At 33.8% G+C, this 19,356-nt stretch overlaps 1 protein-coding gene across 3 annotated transcripts in view; it reads left to right on the top strand.

Moving 5' to 3' along the window:
* The window catches only part of MSR1 (macrophage scavenger receptor 1), a 97,035-nt gene that overhangs the window by 16,376 nt on the left and 61,303 nt on the right, over positions 1-19,356 (top strand). For all 3 annotated transcript variants that reach the window (XM_011988346.1, XM_011988345.1, XM_011988347.1), the window contains exons 3-5: positions 918-1,031; positions 7,025-7,437; positions 11,587-11,773. In XM_011988346.1, coding sequence (XP_011843736.1) covers positions 918-1,031; positions 7,025-7,437; positions 11,587-11,773 — 714 coding nt within the window. The remainder of the gene's footprint in view (positions 1-917; positions 1,032-7,024; positions 7,438-11,586; positions 11,774-19,356) is intronic.

Below are 19,356 nucleotides of genomic sequence, written 5' to 3'. Positions count from 1 at the left end.
ACAAACTCATCCTTTTTTATGGCTGCATAGTATTCCATGGTGTATATGTGCCACATTTTCTTAATCCAATCTGTCATTGATGGACATTTGGGTTGATTCCAAGTCTTTGCTATTGCGAATAGTGCTGCAATAAAGAAAATAAATTTTTAATGACCATTGTGTTCACCTAATCAGAGAAAGGACTTACTCATCTACTATTTCCCCTCTATATTGATTTGTCTCTACTACAATTAATATCCCATTATATAAATCACAGTGCCATATAAGTGCATACGAATAAAAGGTTGCTGTTATTAATATGTTCTGAAATATAGAGAAGGTGGGCTTCATTGATCCATTCTAAAGATTAGTCAAAATGTGAACCACTTGGTTTACTTCATTTTTCTTAAATATTGTTTACATTGTATTCAAATCATAAGAGGTATCCAGATACAAAACTACTGAGAAGGAATTGGACAATAAAATTATTTTAACATTGTAGTCATTGAAAATAAATATTTCCCTTATCTGATTTTAAAATATTAAAAATTACATAGTTACTTTAGAAAATTTTACTGTCATCCAGAATATCTTCCCATGTGAACACTGAATAAAATTTATGTTTGTATATGTAAGTGTCAGTATTCAAATTTACCAACTGATTCCAAAAAATCAGACAAGCACAACTTGTAGAGCATGGTAACTTTCTTGTGGATATTTAGTGAGTGGATAAGTCAATCAAGGGTCTATAATAATACCTGGATTGGCTTTTCCTGTGACTGTCCCTTTGCTTTCTACTGCATAAATGTGGACCATTTTTTCTTGTTTTTTATTCCAATAGGCTTGGTAGTAACAATGTAATTGGAGATTAAAACAATTTTAATTATGGAAGAAGATAACACTTTCTAACAGTAGGCTGGGCTTTTTTGTTTTATTAGATCCTAAAAACAGCCCTCCCCTTCAAGAGAAACTGAAGTCCTTCAAAGCTGCACTGATTGCCCTTTACCTCCTTGTGTTTGCAGTTCTCATCCCTCTCATTGGAATAGTGGCAGGTAACGTAATCCAGAGTTCTGAAATTTAGTAACTCATCCCGTGAATTATTCATTGCCACAGCGAAAAAGAAGCATTCAGTCTTTTATATATGGTACATTCATAAAGAAAACACTATATTACAAAGAGTCCTTCAAATTTATTAAATTAAAAAACAGATTCTGCGAAGTTAAGTAGAAAGAATAGTTTTTAAATTAGAAAAGACAAAATAGAATGGAAATAAGAAGTGCAAGATAAAAATAAAGATTTGTAAAAGTAAAATGAAAAGGACTAAACGCTTTCAAAAATATATTATCCTCTAGAGTCCTCTCTTTCTAATGTGGGTGACAAATTTCCAAGGTATTTGTTTTACCAATGTGAAGAAATAACGTGATCATTTACATTAACAATGGCTGTAATATAACAAACAAACCTGTTGTCCAGGAGAAGCTCTTCTATTCTTAGTACTGAGAGAGGAAAAAATATTTCTGTCAGTTTTTAAAGAGAGGAGACCTTGTAGAATAATGGCATACAACTTAGTGAAATCCAGTTTATATAACCATACTTTTCACAGGGATATTATTTAAAATACCTCTAAAAATAACCTGATAGCATCCTCTCAAAGAAAAAATATAGAACGTGTTACTTGGGCCCAAAATGATGTTCTTGAGGTACATATTTCTTTGGAGAGGCTGACTTGAACTGGAGTTAGATTTGACTGTTTCTACAAGGGTAGATAGCTTGTATACACCTTAAGCACATATGTAAATATTATTCCCCTTGTAGCATTTTGGATAGATTTGGTGTATTTTGATCGGCATTTGAATTTATATGCCTTATAGCTCTCCTCTTCTCTATATGACTGATAAAATGTCTGCCCATATGCTCTAATAAGAGATATGCGGGGAATAAGATACATTTTTATGTGCATACTAAGCAGCTTAACAACAACAACAAAGAAGTTTCTAAAGACCAGGCCAAACTTCCTCTACTACAGGGCAGTCTAAGGAAGTATTCCAAGACAGAGCAAAAATTTCACTAAGAAAGAAATGATAAAAACAATAATATACCCTTACAATTAACCTCTGTATAGATACTGTAATTATTCTCATTATCTACATAAGAAAATTCAGACAGCTCAGTATTGGAGCTGGAGTTCCCATCCAAGACTTCTGAACCCTAACCTCTGGTCTATTGTCTCCCAGTTTAATTAAGTTTTTATAAAACAATATGGTTGGCCAACAAAAAACAAAAAAGTCACCTCAAGAAAATATTTCCCACAGGTGACAATTAACTTCTTTTTGACCGTTAAAAATGAACTAAAACAAAAATCCAACCATAACAACCAAACCAACCAACCAAACTATTGTTGTCTGAGTAAAAGGGCATGTTAATGTTTGGCAATAAACAGTCAATTTCCTCATAATCAAGGTTATCTGTATGTTTGTTTATGTCTATGCTTATCTGTAATTTGAAATGCTTAACTAAAGGATGCTTCATTGTTGGGATTATTGCCTATAAGCCAATTAGAATTTGAGTACATTTCATCACTTTTATGCAAATCACTGCCTGCAGAGCCAAGACCAGGGACTGCAGCTTCTGATAGGCTCATGCAGAATGCAGACAGGAGTCGGAAAATAATTCAAGGTTCTAACCAAGTTCAAAGTCCCTGAGCTATTAGAAAATACTACCAAGTCAACAGATTTGTTCTGGAGTTTACAACGATTGAACTAGTCTGTTTACTAAAACTACAATAGGTACATACTAAAATTGACTAGATCCTAAGAATGTTCAAATTTTATAAGTTCACATCAGTACCGGATTCACCAGAATTTGGAAAAGGCTTCACTATGTTTATTATGTATTAATAAGAAATAACTGACAATCCACTTACAACTTTAATTAAGTTGTAGATCAGTACATTTTTCTAAAAGAAACGGAAAAGCAATATATATCTCTACTGGCATAAAAAATTACAAATGTAGACAAAATAGATTCCTAAAATGATAGAAGTTTGGCAACTATGAATTGATGGGTGAAATAGAATATTATATATAAAACTGTAAATATGAAGTGAATTATATATTGAGGGTTATTTTCTTAATTATAAGGTTTATTCCATTTACAACCTTTCCTTAAAGAAGCTACTGAAACACTATCAGTGTGACAACATAATACTGTGTCAGAACAATAAGGAAAAATCAAGAATTTAGGTTTATATATGTATAAATTGTTACTGAAATACTAAAAATTATTTAGCTGAAAACAATATCCATTGGGGGTAGGGAAAGATAATTCCAATATGAAAGAGTAGATATGATCTATAGAATCAAATATAACCCTGTCCTTAGGTTTTTGCACAGACCATAAAATTCTGTCTCCTTTCATATGTGAAACAGAAAAGTCACAAAATGCCATCTCTCCAATAAAAATAAGTGAACTTTTGAAATATAAACCCTGGCATTCTTTACCTAGATATACGACAAAAAGTTAACATTTTAATGAAAAATTAGTTTTCACTCAGGGTTTGATGAAACAGGCAATTTTTGTTTTTAGATCTGTTAATAAAATGTAGCATTTACTGTCAACTCATGTTTAACTTGTTGTCAAATTAAAAATAGTTGGTCATGTGACCTTAGTCAAATTGAGGCTTCTCTTTCCATATTGTGAAAAATATTAGCTTTACTGATAAATCTTATTTCCAATGAAAGTAAAACTATATGGCTGAGTAATAAGGGCAATGTGCATAGTAAAATAAAGCATAGAGATAACTGTGTTCATGGTAACATCCAACTCCAGAAAAATATTTTTATCACAACAATGCTAATTCCCCATAGTCAATCAATATTGGGCATATAGGTACTTGAATCACACATCTTGAATCGAAATATTAATAATAGCAAAAATCTGAAACTTATCAAATGCTTATTACATGCCAGGAAGTCGTCTAAGTATTTTACATATAGTTCATTTAATTATTTGGACACTGACTGTTAGTACCCCATTTACACAGATGGTGAAAAAGAGGCAATGACAGATTAAGTAACTTGTCCAATGCCATAGTTTATAAAGTGCAGAGCCAGAATTGCTAATCTAGGCAGTTCTGTTCTAGAATCTAAATTCTTAACTGCTACTTCAAAAGAAATAATAATCAAAAAAGGACAATGCTAGAGGAAAATTTTGAAGTAATTTTGAAAAAAATGTTTATTTGGGCTTCTGATTGTTACAGTCAAATTCCATTCCTGATTGTTCTTTTATTCCCAGAGTTACTCAAGCAGTGCTTTCTGCATAGTATATAATAATTAAATCATAGAATTAACGAATGCATGGACGAGGCTGTCAACCCAAAACTTGCTCCCCACAATGAATTTAGTAAATGTGATGAAATACAGTTAAGAAATACACTTTTATTTCCAAGCTATTGATACGTTAAGAAATACAGAATAACATACTCAATACAAATTCTATTGTAGATCACATCAAAATTTTGTCACACACATTTTGTTATTTCAGATAAGCTAATATTAAATTAATAAAACCAGGAAAAATATGGTATCATATATTTTTTGAAATTAGAATTTAATTATATATTTAGGATGACACTCTTAATCTAATAATAGCTACAGCAGTAATGCTCATCAAACAGCTTCTTCTTTTTTTTTTGTTTTTTGAGACGGAGTCTAGCTCTGTCAGCCAGGCTGGAGTGCAGTGGCAGGATCTCGGCTCACTGCAACCTCCACCTCCCAGGCTCAAGCAATTCTCCTGCCTCAGCATCTAGAGTAGATGGGATTATAGGTGTGTGCCACCACGCCCAGCTAATTTTTACATTCTTAGTAGAGACAGGATTTCACCATGTTTGCCAGGCTAGTCTCGAACTCCTGACCTCAGGTGATCCAACCACAGCCTCTTTAAGCAAAGGTAGTAAATACGGTGGATATAACTGATAGATAGTATCTCTCATTTAGAAGGCACTGTAGAGGAATAGATATGCCTGTTTCATTTGTGCTCAGCACCATTGTTGAGGTAATTGTTACTTTTACAAATTGAGAAAACCAAAGCAAGGAGAGGGATAAGTAACTTGTTCGGAGTAGCCTAGTTGGTAACGGAGTAGTGTAGGAAGATTCTAGAATCAGGGAACTAGATTCTGTGTAAACACCAAGCTCTAATTTATGGAACAAAACCCTTGAGTTAGGGGTAGAACTAAATGTTTTTCTTGTGTTGTTTAATTCTCAAAAATCTATAAAAATTGTACTGTCATCATATCACTTTTATTAAGAAAATTGATAGACTCAGGTGGAGCTGCATATATTTTTTAGCAATATGAAATTATTCTTTTTATTGTTCCATAATTGTCAAATGTGGAAAATCTTATACATCCAATCTAATATGAATATGAGTAACATACATGTCAGTAAAAGGTATAAACAGATACATATATAGAAATACAGGAAAACAGAAAACTTCAACCATCACTGAGTAGTGATAAGATTGTGTTTAACATTTTCCTCATTGTCTATAATTAAGAATTTGTTTTGTTTTGAGATGGAATCTCGCTCTGTTGCCCAGGCTGGAGTACAGTGGCATGATCTCAGCTCATTGCAACCTCTGCCTCCCAGGTTCAAACGATTCTCCTGCCTCAGCCTCCTGAGTACATGGGACTGTAGGTGCCCGCCACCACGCCCAGCTAATTTTTGTATTTTTAATAGAGACAGGGTTTCATCATGTTGGGCAGGATGGTCTTGATCTCCTGACCTCGTGATCCACCTGCTTCAGTCTCCCAAAGTGCTGGGATTATAGGCATAAGCCAATGCACCCCGCCTATTTTTATATAAAAAGTTAATGTTTATGCCTTTTATTTTTTGAAACTATAAAACATATTGCTCTAGATTATTTCAGAATGATAATTAGCTTGTTTAGAGAACACATGCCCATTTGGGGATATCTATCAGCAACTCGCTATGTTCCTAAAATACTGTTTTGGAATGCAATTTTTTTAATTTGGTAAATAATTAATCACAAGATTGTTCATCAAAACATTGACTATATTACTGAAAACAGAGGCAAACTAAATGCAGCTGTTTTCTAAAATAAATCTGGCAGATCCATGCATATAATACAATGGAGTTTCCTAAATTATTTTTGTAGAAAAATATTAAATATTAATAATAGGAAAAAGTACTTATGATAGAGCATTACATTAAAAAGTGGTGTCCAGATTATTTTAAAATGTCACATTTTAAGATTAATAATATGATAAGGTTTGAGATATATACACCAAAATCCTAGAGTTTAAGCTAGGATGAGAGATTCATGGTAAATTGTTTTTTCATATTATCTATATTTTCTAAATTTTCTGCTGTGAATATATATTTTATAATAGTTAAAAAGGAGTGTTATGAGAATAGTACTTTTATAAAGAGAAAAAAAGTATTTGCCCAACTTCCTGCTCTACCAACTGTGAATTAGGTCTGTGTTAACTGAAAATGACACTTTTCTGGCAGCTCAAGTGAAAGAATGAAGATAAACCAACAATTTATCCATACTGTTCATGATACCAGTATTTTACCACATGTTTCTTTTGTCATCCTCATGATCATCATTATCATTGTTAACTTATTCAACATGCTTACTTCAGAAACTGGATTAAGCATTAGTTCACTTTATTCTAACAACAGTTCTGTAGATACATTGCCTTTCATAATCTATAGAATTGTTTTGAATTGGCAAAACCAAAATCAGTGGCCAAGAAGATTCCTATAAGCAGCAATTCAGAAAGCATGATATAATCCTGGAATCATCTTAACATAAAATGGGAAAGGGAGAATGTATGCTTCTCAGCAATATACTTAGCGTAGTTCACACATTGTAGATGAAAAGTGAATACTTGATTTAGCCTAGCATTCAAAATGTTGAAATGGAATGGAATAAAACGAACGGAAAGGAATGATATGGGATGGGATAGTGTGTGCATTTAAGGATCAGACCATGACTGGTTTATTTTTACTTAAATATACAGCTCAGCTTCTGAAGTGGGAAACGAAAAATTGCTCCGTTGGTTCTACTAATGCAGACGATATAACTCAAAGTCTTACAGGAAAAGGAAATGACAGTGAAGCGGAAACGAGATTTCAAGAAGTCTTTATGGAACACATGAGCAACATGGAGAAGAGAATCCAGCACATTTCAGACATGGAAGCCAATCTCATAGATGCAGAGCATTTCCAAAACTTCAGCATGACAACTGATCAAAGATTTAATGACATTCTTCTCCAGCTAAGTACCTTGTTTTCCTCAGTCCAGGGACATGGGAATACAATAGATGAAATCTCCAAGTCCTTAATAAGTTTGAATACCACACTGCTTGATTTGCAGCTCAACATAGAAAAGCTGAATGGCAAAATCCAAGAGAAAACCTTCAAACAACAAGAGGTAAGAGTTTGTGACGGCAAGGTCACGTGCTGGAACTGAATCTATCCAAGTCTCTTCTCCTTAGGCGGTACAGGAAAGCAAAAGTTGCAAACCCTGTTTCATTATCCTGTTTACCGTGATTTCTGTGGTGAATTTATCAAAAGATTTTAAATGAATGTTAAGGGATTTAAAATGGATTAGCTGTCTCCAAACTCTTAGAAAAAGGGGGAAATTTTCCCATTGAATATAGACTCCCTTTACATATTTTATAAATACTGTTAAAATGTCTTTTTAGACTGCCTAAACCGATCATAATTTTTAGAGTATCTTAGCAGATCTTGGGACGTGAACACTCTGTATGTGTGAATTTTGTAACAGACCCATTTGATGTGCTTAGATTTTTTTGACTTGTAAGTTTCACTCAGAACTTTTGAACTTGTACATGGTCCTCAACTTAAGGTGTCAGAAGACAATGGTATTACAGTTTGTGTATGGGGAGTCTGTTGGTGAACCTCATCCCAATGCCTTGATATTCCGTTTCTATTCCATGTCACTTCTAAAATCTATCAGTGTTTCCTACATTGTTAATAAGTAAGTATATCAAAGGGTATTGGGATATTAAAGTCTTGGGCTATCAAAAGATTAGAGAAAGTGTACAAAGAAGAAACCGTCCATAGTTTTGATGATACAAAAAAGAGAGGAAGCTAAAATGTTAGTTATCGGGGTAGACATTGATTAAGTTGGGGGGAAAGAAGAGTGGAGAAGAAATACTATTGATGTAAAAATAGGGTCAGAAGAGCACTGAGATGAGGTAAGGAGAGAGGGAAGCTGGATGAGATGGAAAAAGAAGGATACATTCGATTCTGGCAGTGCATTAAATCCTGGAGGACCATGGAGTGCTTTTGTTTGTTTCTTTGTTTTTGAGATGGAATCTCACTCTGTTGCCCAGGCTGGAGTGCAACGGTATAATCTTGGCTCACTGCAACCTCTGCCTCCCAGGTTCAAGTGATTCTCGTGCCTCAGCATCTCATGTAGCTGGGATCAAAGGCACGTGCCACCACATCTGGCTAATTTTTGTATTTTTAGTAGAGATGGGGTTTGTACCATGTTGGTCAGGCTGGTCTCAAACTCCTAGCCTCAGGTGATCTACCCATCTTGGCTTCCCAAAGTGCTGGGATTACAGGCATGAGCCACAGTGTCTGGCTGACTGTGGTATGCTTTTGAACCCACATATGTGAGAAATTGAAAGCAAATTGGAAACCATTTGGAAGTTGGTAGAAATTTTGAACCTGTTTGAAGTGATAGTTAATGGAAACAATCAAAATCTGGTGATCAGTGAGCTGTTCAAGTTTGCATAGACACGTTTTGGAGGGAATTCCAGCATCAGAAAAGGAAATACAAGGGAATGGTGAAACTTTGAAACCTATATACATCTTTAGAAACAGTAGTCACTCACAGAGACTTAGGAACTAGGTCAGTGCCAGTGTGTGTGTGTGTGTGTGTGTGTGTGTGTACTCCTGTGTACACTGAAAAACAATGTTGGGACTCTCATCCCCATTGCTTGAATAATTTTATTGATCTTTGAATGTTTAGCTCAATGTAGGAATAAATTAAATGAATGCCTGAATTTGTAAATGTCATTTGAGGAAATGGCTTATAAGTGACACCAGCATAACACTTATTAAGGACACACCAAACATTAATTTGAAAGAAAAAGGAAGAACATTGGCAGCAAATGAAAAACAGAGGTGGCATCTATCATCTCCATCGATAGAGGTCAAAAGGACTATATGACTACAAAATTAAATGCCTGTTTCTAGGAGGGTGACTGGTGGTAGCGTGTGGAGGGAGTGCATGGATGCTGTATAGGATTTTTTGAAATTAAACGCACTTTTCCTCCTCCCAGGGAAAATAATTTCCAGTGAAATTTGACAAATGTAACACCATATGCAGTTTTCAAAGAAGGGAATAAGAAGGTAGCCTCATCGGCTGGCCGCAGTGCTTCACGCCTGTAATCTCAGCAGTTTGGGAGGCTAAGGTGGGCAGACCACGAGGTCAGGAGTTTGAGGCCAGTCTGGCCAACATAGTGAAACCCCATCTCTACAAAAAAAAAAAAAAATAACCCAGTGTGGTGGTGTGCACCTGTAATCCCAGCTACTTGGGAGAACCACTTGAACCCAGGAGTCGGAGGTTGCAGTGAGCCGAGATCATGCCATTGCACTACAGCCTGGGTGACAGTGCGAGACTCCATCTCAGAAAGATAAAAATAAAAAGTAGCCTCAGCTTTTCGGTGTGATGAAAAAGCTGAGTGATTCCTGGTTTCTAGGAAGCAAAATCACTTTCTAGTCCCTTAACACTTTATGCTGAACGTGTAGAACTACCTGACATACTTGCAGCAATTTTTAGCCACCTAAATTAAGTCAAGCGTATTTATCATGGTGGTGTGCTCTACAAACATCCACGCTCACCATTTCACCTTTATTGTGATGATGGTATGTACAGAAAATGTCAAATGGTCAGGGAAGGAGGAGGTGCAGGACAGAGAAATTCTAATCTAGAATAAGGTTTCGTTTGGAAGAAGGCACAGTTAGAGCAGTGAAAGCTGATAAGCCTCTCTGCTTATGTATAGTGTCATTGAAGAGGCAAATCTAGATGCACATTCATTTATTTTCAAAGGTCTTACTTCCTGACCATCTTGATCCTCTCACCTCAGCTTGTCTAGTCCAGTCCAGCTCAGGAGAGTGTAATTTTCTCTTTACATCTGGATTAAAGAAAAATATACCACGGGCTTATTTCCATGTGCAAATGGGAAATGAGTATTTATCAACTTTAGAACATAGGAGTAATTAATACAATGATAAAGCATACAATGAAGACAGAAAATGGGATACAAGTAGAACAGAGAGACAAAAATTATTACCAGAATAGATGAGAAGATTTGGTTCGTCAAAAAGAGAAAGCCCAACAGCAAAAGAGAAAACCAAGCAAAGGGTCTAAAAGAAAAATTAATTAATATTAATTGTCAGAAATTGAATGGGTGATTTAACCTCATTATAATTTGAAAAACAAGTTAAATAATAATGATTTACTATGTACCTACTCTTATTATGCAAATTAAAATATATTAATGGTACCCAGTATTTAGCTGCAAAAAGTGGGCACTGACACGCAGTAAGAGGAAGAAAAATGGTCGCATATATTTAGAGAGAAGTACAGCAATGGTTGAACAAAAATACTGTTTAATGTTTAGTCCCTTTGGTCAAATCCGCTTCCAGGAAGATGTTCTATAGAAGTACTGACATCAATATATAAATACATTTAAAATGACGTTCATGGCAGCATTGTTTAAAGTTGTAGAAAAGTGCACAGCTCAAAACACTGTGAATAGGAATCCTAAATAAATTTTGAGAAATAGATTCAATTCCACTAATTTACTGAAAATGTCATTCTCTAAAGTATTTTAATCGATAAATATCCTTAATATATTACTGAGTAAAATATAAAAGCATATTCCAGGATATAGGAAGATCCTCTCTCTTTTTCACACTCTAAGTCTATGAATGCATATGTATAAATAAACACAAAATATATATATATATCTGAAGACACAAAATACTAATGCCTCAAATACAGAGGCAATGCAAACTGAAGGGAAAGCACTGTTAATATGCGAGTTTGGGGTTTTATTGGGCATGAAAATCTATTGTCAATGTTCATCACCACTGAGGCTTATGACATTAAACTTTGCTTATTACTATAAAACAATTTCCCCATATAAATCTATCAAATTTATGGAATTTGGATATGTTGCCACTCTAAGTACAGTATGAAGATGTTTTACTTCAGATAAATTAAAACCTTATGATGTTTATTTAAATTTGTTAGCATTTTGACATCTCTATATATGGGAATAGAAACATATCATAGATATATTAAATTGATTTTTTGAAAGAGGTTGTGATTATAAACATTCAGCCATTCAGTCAAAAGAGGAAATGTTTCACAATTAAAGAATTACTACTTCCAAAACAGTTTTCTAATCTCCATATTTTTATTCCATAAAATTCCTGTCATATGTTTTTAAAAACCTGAACTCCGAGGGTTTCTTGAACTTTCATATTTGATAATTATGTATGTAAAAGGTTGTGGATGCCTACTTGTGTCTTACAGGAAATCAGTAAATTAGAGGAGCGTGTTTACAATGTATCAGCAGAAATTATGGCTATGAAAGAAGAACAAGTGCATTTGGAACAGGAAATAAAAGGAGAAGTGAAAGTACTGAATAACATCACCAATGATCTCAGACTGAAAGACTGGGAACATTCTCAGACCTTGAGAAATATCACTTTAATTCAAGGTAAAACATCTTGTCATTCCTCCAGAAAATGACATATATTAAAATATACTGATACATGCAGAGATTTGATATTTGAAATCCTGTGGTTTGAAATAAATAGTTTTTGAGCATATATTTACTACAGATACCCAGAGGAAAGAATATTAAAATCAGATCAAGACAGGGTACAATAACCAGTAGCCGAGTGTCATTTAAATAGAAAGGGATAAGCCAAATATATCTTAAGGTCTAATGATTTGCTCATTGTTAAAAACTACCTCATAAGTACTGAATACAAGTTTTCTGTAATTACAAGTTTCTTCACATGTTTACAAACCAAGCTTGTTAATATTGTTTTTTCAAAACTTTCAGTCTTTTTTACTTCTTACCTGACTGTATTATTAATTAAAAGGATCCTTTGAACTCTCCAAAATAATGATGGATTTGTCCATTTCTTCTGCAGCACCCTTTAGTGAAAAATGGTGAACTAAATCTTGCCTATATATGCATATGGAATATATAAGAATTTTTCTCTCTACCAATATTACCAAAGAGATATATATATATATATGCACTTTCAGTTTTGGCTTTACATTTTAGATATTTTAGTTTTAGCTTTACAGTATAGATTTTTTTCTATATTTTGATCTCAACAATTTGCAGGTATTTTTCTATATTTTCACTGCAACCTTTTGCCTTTTGTTATCCTTTATTTTAGGTTTGTCTCTTGTAATGAACACTTACCTTTTCTTTTTAAAAAATATGTAATCTGACCATCTCTTTTGACTGTATTTATTTCCACTCTCTTATTTTGTGCTCTGGTTTTCTCCAGTTTATTTTATGTTTCTTTTGCTTTCCTTTATTGCCACTTTTGGCCATGAAGATTTTTCTCTTGGTGAATTTTTCTCTCTACCAAAGTTACCAAAAAGGTTTTAGAAACTTTGTAGTATATTTGTAATTTTTATTGATTGTTGACCTTAACATTTATCTTGAAGTCTATAGTTGATCAGTATCTTAACGTTCATCCTAAAATACACAAGGAACTGAAAATGCTTTGATTATCCTCTTCCCTAGTTTCCTGCTAATGTTTTTGTATAGCTCATTCTACATTAGTTTTTTAATCGAGAACTTAGTCAATATTATTTTTCTTTTTTTATACAGACAATATTGTGGAGCCCTAATTAGGGAAAAGTAGTCAGGCTGGTAGGACCAGGGAAAGCAAAAAGAGAAGGAAGACAAGCTATAAATCTGCCTTTCTTCATGGTCCAGAACATGTAGGTCCTTCCTGCATGAAACTTATCACCAGATACCTGCAAGTTAACCCACTGTAACCTCGGCTTATCAGTACTGCACAAGCTCTCTTCAGCATATGGTATAAACACTATTCTATAAAATCTTCAGCAAACCTTTGTTTCCTGGCAATCAGTTTCTCTTCTGCTGGCCTGCTCATTGCCTCATTGCAATGTATTTTCCTGCTTTTGCTAATAAATCTGTCTTTCTTTATCTATAACCATCTTGGTTAATTATTTAACTCTGCACCACTGGCTCAGATAGTCATCACTCACCCACAACAAATATTTATTTAAATTTGCCCATGAATTTACCAATTGTTCTCCCTTCTACATGCACCTCAGTCATTTCTTCTGGGATTATTTTGCTTCTGCATGAAGTATATCTTTTGGAAGTTCATTTAGTGAAAGTAAATTGGTAATGAAACCTTCTGATTTCATTTTCTCTATTTTGTTTTGATCTTTGAAGTTGTTGTACTACATACACACTTCTTAGGTTGACAGTTATTTTGATTACTTCCGTCAGTGTGCTGAAAATATTGGTCCCCCGGCTTCAAGCTTTTCTTATGGTTCTTAAAATGACTGCCACCAATCGGTTTGTCATTCTTTATGTCTTTCATATCTGCAGTTTTACTTATCTGTGTTTTTGTATTGATAATTTATCCATTTAACATTTGTTGTACTTCTTATATTAGTAGATTTATGTCTATCAATTTGTGAATATAACCAGCTTCATTCACTTTGACTGTTGCTTCTTCACAATTCTTTCTCTCCTTTCCTCTGTAACTCACATAAAATTCATATTGGATGTTCTCATTCCAGCTTCCATGTCTGTTAAGCTCTATTTCATGATTTTAATATTTTGTCTCATTTTATATCATTAGCAACTAGAAAAATAGAACTAAGAACTTCATGTGATTTCATTTCAAATACATTAGTTTGAGAAAATTAAGAAGCCTAATAATCAAGTGGTGACAATGAAAAAAAAACTAAAAACAAGTCCCAGAAAACAATATATAATTTTTACTTCTAATGCTTATAGTTAGTAAAATTAAATAGTGTAAATTTACAGACACATAAATATGTAATAGAATGGTTGTTTTAAAATTTAAGAAAATGATAAACACAAAATTCAGGGTAATGTTTATCTGTGAAAAGGAAATAGATGAATGAGAAGGGGGAACATCTAGGTAGATACCGATTTCTTGGATTGTGATGTTGCAAGGATATTCTCATTATTGTTGTATTTTATAGCTTGCTTATACAGAATACATATCACATATAGTATTTATCATAGTGAAACAGATGATAAAGAAAAATTTGAATTAATCAGATTTTTCTCTAACAATTAGATACCTCCATTTTGGATTTCAAATAAATGTCCAAAGCTTTACAAATTCAAAACGAAATCCTCGCTTCTTAACTAGCCACCCCCATCCGCCTCCCCAAATCTGTTGCATTTTCAGTCTTTTTGATGGTTTTGTCATTTTCCAACTACCTGCTCACTCCATGATCTTGGAAGCTGTCTTTGACTTCCCTGCTCTCATTCTCTATGTAATCTATTTGTAAATCCTACTAATTCTTGTTTCATACAATATCTCAAATCAAACTTCTTCTTATTCTCTATTAGTACTCTCATTCAAGCAACCATATCCCAGTCTGGAATCCATTTCTCAGTTGCTTTCCCCTGCCTCTGCTCTTAGTCCATTCTAAATAGAGCAAACAAACAAACAACAATGCTATTTAAGAAAACCCACACAAATTACTAGATGTGTGTGGTTGTGTGGTTTCTGTCTTTACACTAGATGTGTCTTTTCTCTCTCGTGCTTAAATCCTCCAATATCTTCTCATTAGTCTTGGGATGAAATTTAAACTTCTACTTGGTCTTTCACCTGTCTACTTTTCTGCCCTAATTTTCTAAATCTTCCCTCTGTCATCCTTCAGCCTTGCTTGGAAATGTGGAAGAATTAAGTGCCATGAACAAGTAAAAGTTAATAAAGAGAAAGTGCTTGTTTCATTTCATGCTGTCCATAATGAACATTAGACATTTTTTCTTTCTCTTGAAATGTTCTTCTCTACATCCCTACTCCTTCTTGGCTCCACTTGAAGTTACCTCCTCTACCTTCCACCATTCTCACTCTAACCTCCCCCATCTCTCTCTACCATGATTTCCTTTAATCTCCCCATAGTGTTTACCACTATATGAAATTATGTCATCTGTACATTTGCTTACTTGTTTAGCTTGTATCTTCTCCAGTAGAATGTGAGCTCTGTGAGGTTAAGTCTTCTCCTTCTTGTCTACCTCTGCATTCCCAATGCCTGTCAGAGTGCCTGGAAAATAGTGGGAGAGCAATTATATATGTGTTGAGTGAATAAGTGAAACTCACACTTTCTTCTTAGCAAGTTACACTCTGTTATAGCAGTGTCATTCTTCCTGGTTTGCAAGCTATCAATTTTAATTATTTTATATCTCCCAAGACCACTATTAGTTCTCACCATTCTGTATTCTCTATTCCCTTGTCATTTCTTTATATCCTCATATAAATTATTCTTATCACTTCTTTGCCAGAGTTGCAGTTGTTTCCTGCCCAGACTGTAATACTTTTTGCACCCTTGTAGAATACAGCCTTCCTAATGCAAGTCTTAGATTGCATGAAGACTCTCTGTTGCCCCCTCATTAGACATACTATTTTGCCTGTAGTACTCAAGATCTTCTTCAGTGTATCTCTTAACTAATCTTGAATGTTTCATTCCCTCCCTTGTCTTTTTTGTATATCAAATATTTCAACTAATTTGACTGTGATTCTAATACACCCAGTACTTTGTGCATGCTGCCTCATGTATTTTCCTTTATTTGAAATATTTTCTCTTCGATTTGTATTCGAAAATATCTTATTTATCATTCAAAGTCCATTTAAGATGCTTCCTCTCACATGAAACCTTTGCTGGTTCTAACAATAGTAAGACCCAGCTGACATTTATTTCTGTCTTAATACAGAACATTAAGTATTCTCTTACAAGAGAATTCTTAATGTGATAGTTAAGTTTAAAAGTATCTGATATTCTCTTCCAGAACAGTGTTAACTCTTCCTGGACACAAGTTACTTCAATTAGAAACTATTCTTTATATCTCTTATAGCACCTAGCCGTAAAATATATATTAATTAAATTATAACTTAAGAAGCATATTTTAGAAATTAATGAGTGCTTTATCCTTTATCATGTGTTGATTGTAGGATGAGTGTAATTACTTTGTGTTCTCTCTTCCCTTGTATTAATAATCACTAAATAATTATACAGTTAAAAGAGACAAAGATTTTTAATACATTTCTCAAGTAGTTATAATAATTAGACTCTTAAAGCACTACATACAATTTCATTGTGGAAATGGTGAAGTAGAGTTTGGTGGAGAGTTGAGGATAACATGATTTAAAGAAGCAAAGATGAACTCTAGAGAAAGTTATTTAAGAGAAATGAAATATAATATGGCTCTGTGGTGAGAATAGCTAACATTTTGTTTACTTGGAAAGATTTTAGATATATTGGCTTCCTAGGATATAAGAGGACCAAAAAAGAAATATTGAAATTTATAGTAGAGAAAATGAAAAAGCAACTGAGGACATTTGAATTTGGAGTTTTGTACAATTAATTACTGAGATTTTAACAGCTGGACTGTAGGCTCATGCCTGTAATCCCAGCAGTTAGGGAGGCTGAGACAATGTAATCCCAGCACTTTGGGAGGCTGAGACAGTGTAATCCCAGCACTTTGGGAGACTGAGACAAGAGGGCCATTTGAGCCCAGGAGTTCAAGACCAGCCTAAGCAAAGTAGCAAGACCCCATCTCTGAAAACAACAACAACAACAGCAACAACAACAAAAACCGAACACTTAACAAAAGGAAAAAACCTGAATTGTGAGTTTATCTAACCACTGTGTAAAGAAAAAACTCAGCTCAGGAATAATGGAAGAAAAGATACAGAAAACGAAGTCAATTAAATTTAGAACATGGTAGCATAGGATGTCAGGAAAGAAATGAAATGTTCTAGTTCTGATTTTACCCGACTAGCTTTAAGACCCTGAGCAAGTCACTCTCTGACCCTCTATAAATATGTTTAGTTAAACAATATTTAAAGTGTCTTCCAGATTAAACATATCTAAATCAATGAGAATGAAAACTAGAAAAAAAAGATGCAGGTTTAGGCAGCAATAGACTAGAAGATGTGGCGGATTTTTATGATGATCTGAATATGAGACAAGATTGAAAACAAAGTAGAAAATTAATGCTTGTAATGAATAAAAACTAGAGAAGCATAGCTCTGGAAACTTAGTCAGATATTATTAGTGCTATGTTATCTGAGAATTTTAAATATGATATGGTATGCCTGGGTTTGCTTTTCTAGTAAATTGGGTAATTTTGATCTATGATATTGATGATTATCACATATTATATATCAGTACTTTTTTGTGGTTATATAGAAATCTTAATTTTCCTTTTTAAGAAATGATCATGGAGGAAGCTAAATAGTAGATTTTGTGCATGTGTTTTATAAAGGTAATTCTTTATGGCAGATTATTGTGATAGTATTTATGAATTATTCCTATAACTATAATTGAAAATATTAAAGATGAAAAATAATGTAAATTCTATGGCTTATTGAACTAGAGTAAATCATATATTTTGGCCAATATTAACCCAGTTTTTTTTGACATATATCAGCAAGGGAGCTGACAGGTAGCATTTTGTCCATTTATTGATGCCACGAGGCAGTTATTATGTCGATATGGAACAAAATTTTGAAAAGACTGAATGGAAACTACGAACAAAGAAGGTGACTACAAGAGACTCTGAGTCTTTATTCTTTTTTCCATAATACGGCAGAATAGATTACTGCATTTCCTTAATTTGATGGAGACATTGCAAAACAGATTCTTATCAAAAAGAAGAAGAAAGCCAACACTGAGGGAAATAGAGATGAAATAGACAAAACGCATTCAGACCAGATAAAAAAGCTCTAGCAATAGTCCAGCCGTGTGACGGTGAAGACGTGAGCTACAATGGGAATGGAGAGGAGGTTAGTTTTGGAAGGTGGCAAGGTAGTGGATATTGTTCTGAAAAGTTCTGCATCAGAAACTAAGAGTAAAGTGGTATATAATTTGTTATTTTATTCCCCCAATGTATCTAAAAGACACCTAAAACATTTATTGAGATCCTTCCAACATTTTGTTAGAAACAGTAAAAGAGCTATAACAACATACAAAAATGAAACATAATAAGTAAGATTAATGTTACGTGAAGAATAGAATAACAATAAAAATGTACATTCAACACGCCTAGTTAGAACTCTAACAAAAAGCTTTACCTGTTTTTCTTATTCTAGAATTCGAATACTGGGTATCAGTATTTTTATATAAAATTACAGAGAGGGATCTTTAACTCCAAATTTTGTAAAATAACAGATGTATTTGCTGTGATTGAACTAATACTCCAAAATTAAAGCTGTATGCAGTTCTCATAATTATATGTAGCATAATTGAAAGGATAATTAGTAATTAGGAGAGTTCCTTCTATCTCTTACCTACCAAAGAAATGGTGAGAAGTCCATCTCAGAGGCTAAGAGGCTAGATCTATTCTCTGTGTCCATTGTTTCTTTTTGTTTCATGTTCTAGTTTTTCCTGGAATGTCTGAGTCTTGCTTTGGATCCTTAGTTACTAAACTGAAATCTTTGCTTGTGCACTTTTTTCCAAACACCATCGTTGAATACTATCACTGTGCTTCCCTTCACTTAGTTCAACAAAATTCAGGTTGCAAATTGAATGTCTGTCCTGCTTGCCCCCCTCCCCTCTGATTCATCACTATGTAGTGATGAATGGATGCAGCTGTGTTCATGGTTATGCAGGTTAAACCCCTTTTCTTGGGACGTACTACATTCTTCTGCAGAGAATAGGGAGCACATACAAATTCCCTTAGATATAGAAACCTGGCATTTCTTGTGCAGCACTAAATATATGTCTCACAACAATTAAGCTATACCTTAGATTATAATACCCTGGTTAATTTCTAAAAGCCCGGTAATATGTTGTTTGCATGACGATTATGTGGAGAAAAATACACATACACACTTAGGAAAGAAGTGTTAAAGATCTTTAGTTAAAATAATACAACTACGAATTATATTTTTCCTCATGGCTTTTCTAGGCTTTTATGTTTCCTATAAGTAGAGTTGCTTTTATTGTAAAAATACAATTAAATGTGTGTCCAATGCTGCATATGAAGAGAAAGGGGCATTCTATTGAGAAGAGTAATGATGTCTTGAG

The sequence above is a fragment of the Mandrillus leucophaeus genome, unplaced genomic scaffold (assembly GCF_000951045.1).
Source record: "Mandrillus leucophaeus isolate KB7577 unplaced genomic scaffold, Mleu.le_1.0 Scaffold328, whole genome shotgun sequence".
NCBI classification, from domain to species: Eukaryota; Metazoa; Chordata; class Mammalia; order Primates; family Cercopithecidae; genus Mandrillus; species Mandrillus leucophaeus.
This window is presented reverse-complemented; position numbering and strand designations above follow the sequence as displayed.